The 6206-nt window shown below is 58.0% G+C and overlaps 1 protein-coding gene across 3 annotated transcripts; it reads right to left on the bottom strand.

Annotated features, from left to right (window-relative positions):
* Positions 1-2489: 2489 nt before the first annotated feature.
* Positions 2490-5945, bottom strand: CCDC61 (coiled-coil domain containing 61). Of its 3 annotated transcripts, none has more exons than XM_042829644.1 (14): positions 5816-5942; positions 5017-5214; positions 4863-4945; positions 4634-4788; positions 4237-4341; positions 4062-4158; positions 3907-3989; positions 3703-3818; positions 3549-3627; positions 3366-3436; positions 3149-3221; positions 2986-3052; positions 2848-2887; positions 2490-2751 (listed from the first exon to the last, which is right to left on the bottom strand). In XM_042829644.1, exons 2-14 carry the CDS (start codon positions 5162-5164, stop codon positions 2654-2656), a joined length of 1215 nt encoding a protein of 404 aa, XP_042685578.1. In that variant the 5' UTR covers positions 5165-5214; positions 5816-5942; the 3' UTR covers positions 2490-2653. The 3 variants fall into 3 exon arrangements, with proteins under 3 accessions (XP_042685578.1, XP_042685579.1, XP_042685577.1); XM_042829645.1 differs by having other exon boundaries at positions 2986-3049; positions 5816-5941; XM_042829643.1 differs by having other exon boundaries at positions 3549-3818; positions 5816-5945.
* Positions 5946-6206: the final 261 nt, after the last annotated feature.

Below are 6206 nucleotides of genomic sequence, written 5' to 3'. Positions count from 1 at the left end.
GCAAGTTTCCTTTGCTTACCTGCTTATTTTGGGAGGGTCTTCTCATGAACACATTGGTTTTGATAGTCACCATGATGGCACGGGATGCGGTGCTGCTGGAGCTGTTGGATGGCCTGGAGGTGCTGCAGCAGTGCTGCCTCCTCTTCACCCAGCGGCTGAGTAAGGTGACATGAGGATGTGGCACGGGGACACATCACCCAATATGGGGACACATCACAGAGACACATCACGAGCAGCATGTCCTCACCACAGGGACACACCGTGGGATCGCATCACCCAGCATGGGGACACATCAGCCACCATGGGGCCGTATCGTGGGGATGTGGAATCAACCACGGAGACACATCACGAATGCCGCCATCAGCTGTGGGGGATGTAACCAGGGGATGCACAACCCACCCCAAGCTCCTGCCACCTGCCCTGGCACTGTCGGGAGAGCTGGCGCAGCCCCAATGCCCTCAGGCAATGGCAACCCAAGGGAACATGTGTCCCTGGAGGAAGATTGCCTGCAACCCCGGCCCCTCGATACTCAAAGCACCCCTACACTTCTGGAGGTGATGTCAGCCACCAAAATCCCGCATGGTCATTCTATTCACCGCTGTCTCATACAAACAGAGCAGCAAGTGCCTGGCTCCCTGCATCGTGCAGCTCTGTAGCAGCTACACAGACGACTGACCCAAGTGAGAATGGTTTTGCTACTGGACTGCAGCCATTTCCACAGCTGCCACTGAAACTGCTGCCCTTCCCATCATTTCAAGCCAGCCCCACTTACCCTCTTGCTCATATGTGTTGACTGCTGATGTGACAGACTAGACTGCTTGCCATGCCAGTGGACATAAGAAACAAAAGGAACGTTTTATATCTCAACGTCTTGTGCAGACGTCAGTAATTTTTGTCTTCTATTAGCGTCTTCTCTAAAGAGATCAGACGCAGAAGTGATGGTGGGAAATCTTATCTGCACACAGTCATGGACAGCCTCGTCCAAATACAAGTGGGAAAAAAAAAACAACAACAACAAAAGTCTCTGACAATGCTTGGGAAAATAAGAGCACGCTGAATCAAATAGAGTTTTCAGACCACCTTACAAAACTTAACGTGTACGAGCCTATGGGTCTGGACAACATGCATCCCAGGGCTCTGACAGGACTGGCTGCTGTGGTTGCCAAGTTGTTTTCCATCATGTTTGAAGAGCTGTAACTGTCAGGTGAAGTCCACCTGGAAAAAAGGAAACATCAGACCCGTTTTTTAAGAAGGGTAAAAGACTCGGGGAACTGTGGGATCCTCATGTCTGCACCTGCACCTGGGAAGATTGTGGAGCAGATCCTCCTGGAAGCGATGTTAAGACACGAGAAAGATGAAGCAATCCAAGACAACCAGCACGGTTTCACCAAGGGCACATTGTGCCTGATGAATCCAGTGGCCTTCTGTGATGGAGTGATGGCCTTGGTGGACAAAGGAAGGGCAGCTGACATAATCTACCTGGACTTCCGATACGGTCCCACACCACATCCTTATCTGCAAATTGCAGATAAGGATCTACGTCTGGACAGGCTCTACTGTGGATAAGGAGTTGGTTGGTTGGTCATAGCCATAAGGCTGTGGTCAGTGGTTCTTTGTCCAGGTGGAGGCCAGTGATAAGTGGTGTCCCCCAGGCTTCTGTCTTGGGACCGGTGCTCTTCAACAACTTTGTTAATAACCCAGCAAGACTGAACACACACTCAGCAAGTTTGCTGATAACACCAGGCTGAGCGCTGCGGTTGATAATGCAGGAGGGGATGCTGTTCAGAGAGACTTGGAGAGGCTTGAATAGGGGGCTCAAAGGAACTTACTGAGGTTTAACAAGGCAAAGTGCAGGCTTATGCTGTTGCATTTGTGTCAGGGCAGTTCCACAAAGATGCTCAGAGGGCCGGGAGCACTTCTACCACAAAGACAGGCAGCGGGAGCTGGGGGTGTTCAGCCTGGAGAAGAGAAGGCTCTGGGGAGAGACCTCATTACAGCCTTCCAATATGTAAAGGGAGCTTACAAAGCAGGAGGGAGATCAACATTTTACATGGTCTGATAGCGAGTGGAAAAGGGGGAAGAGTTTTAAGCTAAAAGAGGGGAGATTTAGGTTAGAGGTTAGGAAAAAATTCTTTTCTCGGAGGGAGAGCAATGAGGCACTGGCACAGGATGTGCAGAGAAGCTGGGGTTGACCCGTCCCTGGAAGTGCTCCAGGCCAGTCCTTGATGAGGCCCTGGGCATCCTGATCTGGTAGGGGGTAACCCATCCACAGTAAGAGGGGCTTGTAAGGCCCCTCCCAATCCAAGTCCTTCCTGAATGCCATGGCTCCACAACCCTGAGGATCGGAGCTGAAGACTCAGGATGGTTCCTGAGGCCAAGACTTCAGGGGCATTGGCGAGGTGTGGGGCCATGGGACAGTGCGGTCTAGGAGCCAGGTGCCAACTCCCCATCCTGTCAGCAGGGGGGAGGAGAAGGATAAAGACACAGACTGCTTGTCCCACACAGCCATGAAGGTATTTATTACACCACATCCTGCCAGTGCTGTTCCCTCTGGGGGACAGTCAGGACACAGCCTGGGCACCGGTGGCCTCGTGGCACACCAATGCCTGGGTCTGGTCCCTCTGAGGCGAGCTTCTGGTGGCCCCTGGGGGGCTCACGTGTGAGTGCCCAGGGTGCTGATGTAGACCTGCAGGGCTTGAAGCCGGGCATCAATTTCAGACAGTGTGGCTGAGGACTCTGTGCCCAGGTTCTCTGCAGAGGGAGGAAAGAAAAATGGGTGGGGGGAAAAAAAATAAATAAATAAAATGAGGCCAGGGGACTGGCATAAGAGCAGGATGAGGGGCTCACCTTTCCCCTGCTGTTTGCGGCCCCTATCCAGGTGAGATGCCTGTAGGGGAAGAGGGTGGTGATGGCACACAACCCGGTTTCCCCCTCCCGGTGTCACTGTCACTCCCTGCTGTCACCACTGCCCCTCCAGTCACTCACCACACTAGTGCTGTTGCAGGACGAAGCACTCAGTGGACTCCGGGTGCTAGGACCCCCCAAGCCCCTGCTTTGTAGGAAAGAAGTGGTTAAGAAAGCAGGAGTGCAAGCAGACCACAGTAGCCAGGAGGGGACTGCAGTGCTTAGAGGGAATGCCATCACTGACCTGCGGCGCTGGGGACATGTGCCAGCCTCACTGCCTGAGCTCAGTGCTGAGCGCTGGCTCTGGAAACTTTCAGCTGGAGGGAAAGAGAATTTGATGGAAGGTTTGAGGGCAGACCCAGACCTAGTAAGTGCCCCCAGACCTGCTGGGTGTCACTCAGATGTACTGAGCGCCCCAGGCCCACTGAGTGTCCCTCAAACCCGAAGTGCCCTCCACCTACCCGAAGAGCTGCGCCTGCACCTCCTCTTACAGTCGTCACCATTTGACACTGTCCCACGTGGCAGCTTCTGCCTGCACCCAGGGAATCATTTGCTGCGGGGAGCAGAGAGGTGCCTTCCCCTAGCCCTCCAAAAAAAACTGTCAGTGAGTGAGGGCACTGTGGCACAGCTGTGGCACCACTGACCTTCGGAGCTCAGCCTCCTGCCGCTGTTGCTCGCGGGCTCTCACAAAGGCTGTGGGGTTGAAGCGCGGTGGCCGTGAACCTAGGGAAAACAGAAGGGGAGGGAGAACATTGGCATGGGGTCCCAGGAAGGTCCCCACGTCCCCATGTCTCTCACCTGCAGGAGATGGGGACCGTGGTGGCAGGCGGCCTTGGCTACTACTGCGGCTGTCCCGGGAGTTAGAGCGGTGGCGATTCCGCGGGGGGCCTGGTGCTGTGGCTGATGTGCTGCGCCTGTGGGAAGGACAGATGTGGTGATGTGGGGATGGGGGACGTGACGTTGCTGTTCCTGGTCCTGTTCCCAGCGCTATCACCACCTTACCCTTTCCTGCACGCCACCAACTCAGCCGTCAGCATATTCACATGTGCCCGCAGCATCTTTTCAGCCGCCTTCACCTCTGCCAGCTGGAGAAGGAGCCATAGCAGAGCCGTGACAGTGCAGCGGCACACTCATGTCCCCAGCCTCATCCCACATACCTCCTTGGTCATCCGCTGCTGCTCCTGCTGATGCCAGGCCTCATCCCGCAGCCTTTTGTCCTCCAGCCTCCACACCTCCTGCTGCGCCCACCGCAGCCTGCGCAACGCACGGCATGCTGTCCCTTTGTCTCACTGATAATGCCACAGAAGGGACATGTGGGGCAGTTGCACTCACTCGTCCCGCAGGTGCGCCAGCTCGTCCTGCTGCTCCTGCACCAGGTGTCGCAGCGCAGCCACGTCTGCCTCACCACGGTAGGGCAACGGCAGCGGGTAGTGGATCCTGGGGAACACAGACACCGCAGTGTCAGTGCAACCAGGTCCCCAGCCTTACTGTCCCATCACTCTCCTCAGTGGCGCAGTGCATCCCCACTGGCATCTCCAGCCCCTCCGCGTCCCCCCATCAATGTCCCTGATCCCATGCCACCTCCTCATTTGGTGCCCCCAGCCCCACGCTGACGCCCAGCCCCTCACTGTCCCCATGCCAGCGTTCTTGGCCCCTTGGTGCCCCTGCTGGGTGACCCCCTCTCAGTGTCCCCACCTTTTGCCACCCCTGCATGGTGCCCCCCTGTCACCTGTCAAATTCAACGCAGTAGACGAGGATGAGGTACCGCTTGCTGCTGAGTGGCGAGGCTGAGGGGGGGACATGTGTTGCCACCCCTGCCTTACAGCACCGCAGGGCCTCCAGGTCACCGTAGGTGAGCAGCTCCAGGCTGACAGCCTCGCTGCTCTGTGGAGTGGGACAGGAGGATTGGGATCCCCAGACATCCCCCCCTCTGGCTCCCAAAACCAGCACAACCCCACCTTCATCAGTGCTGCTTCAAGCATGCTGCAGAAGATCCCAAACTGCTTGAAGTTGCCCGTTTTGCGCGTCAGGTCCTCAACAGCTGTGGACAGGGGAGATCGTCAAGGGCTGAGAGTCTCAGGGACCCACTCTGGAGACCCCTGGGCAGCTCACAGGCAGCATCAAAGCGGCCCCGCCAGCGCTTGGTGCTGCGGCGCTCCTGCACCTCCACCTCCAGCACTGCTTGGCTCACACTCAGCTGGATGCTGTGCTCCTTGCCACGGAAGAAGCAGTTGGCCTGCAGGCACCGTGGGTCCTCCATGGTTGCCTGAGAGCCGCCTGTGGCAAACGGCGGCTTGGGACTGGTGGGTCCTAAGGGATGAGAAAGGGGGGATACCAGGAAATCAGGAGACACTGGAGACAGGGTGAAAAAATGGAGGGGAGTGACCAGAGGAAGGAGGGGGGCCTAAAGGGTTTGGGTGAGGGGGACAAGGATTTGTGGTGGAAGCATCTGAGAAAGCAGAGGAAATTAAGGCACGAGATGAGAACGCTATGGGATGGAAAGATGTCTGAGAAAGGGGGGACATAGGAGAGGGGAAAGGGGGCCCTAGGGTATGGGAGTGGGGGGCCTGGGACATGGGAGACCCTGGGGGACACAGGAGAGGGCTTACAGGACATTTGGGGGGAGGACTGCAGGGTATTAAGGGGGGCAGGATTTTGAGGACATCGCTGGGAAAAGAGAGAGCCCGAGAGGACCGGGGGGGCTAGAAAACGGGCGGGCTGGTGGCAGGGTGAGGGGCTGAGCTTTGAGGAAAGGCAACGTCGGAAAAGGGAGGGTACGGCACTGGAGGTGCACGGGAAACGAGAGGTCTTCAGCGGGTGGGGGGGCTGGGATTCGAAGGGAGACGCTGACGAAAGGGACCGGGAACGGAAAAGGGCAGGGCTGCAGGAGAGGATGGAGAAAGGGCACGACCTGGAGATGGGGTTTGGAGGAGGGCCTGCGCGTCGTTACCAGGACCGGGACTTCGGGTGCCCCCGGGGGCCGCGAGGCTCCAGAGACGCTGCGGAGCCTGGGCCAGCAGCGCCAAGGCCCCTCCGTGTCGCGCAGCGAAACCGGGCCGCTCCGCCGCTTGGCGGGCCCCGCCCCGCCCGGCACGCCGATTGGCTCGCACGGCAGACCGGTTGCCGCGCTTCCCCCCGCCTCTTCCTCCGGGCGCCTTCGAGCGAGTCCCGTCGCCGCCGGCCCCTCCCCTCCAATTGGCCGTGACGACTGCCGCTCAAACCCCGGAACGAGGAACGCTCGCCCCGCTCCAGCTTTGCGCGTGCTCGGGCCGGCAGGCGGTGCCCGGATCGCCGCTTCCGGA

Source organism: Centrocercus urophasianus, unplaced genomic scaffold (genome assembly GCF_019232065.1).
Source record: "Centrocercus urophasianus isolate 14NV4802_14NV808 unplaced genomic scaffold, USGS_Curo_1.0 seq_317, whole genome shotgun sequence".
In the NCBI taxonomy this organism is placed as follows: domain Eukaryota; kingdom Metazoa; phylum Chordata; class Aves; order Galliformes; family Phasianidae; genus Centrocercus; species Centrocercus urophasianus.
Note: the sequence above shows the minus strand (reverse complement) of the source record. Positions and strands in the feature narration are given on the sequence as shown.

Excerpts from the sequence above, each read along its gene's own strand:
- CCDC61 (XM_042829643.1), bottom strand. The coding sequence starts at position 5,164 with ATGGAGGACCCACGGTGCCTGCAGGCCAACTGCTTCTTCCGTGGCAAG. Across the intron at positions 3,990-4,061 it reads AGCAGCGGATGACCAAGGAG|CTGGCAGAGGTGAAGGCGGC; the intron begins GTATGTGGGATG and ends CTCCTTCTCCAG. Across the intron at positions 2,888-2,985 it reads CCTGCAACAGCACTAGTGTG|GCATCTCACCTGGATAGGGG; the intron begins GTGAGTGACTGG and ends CTTCCCCTACAG.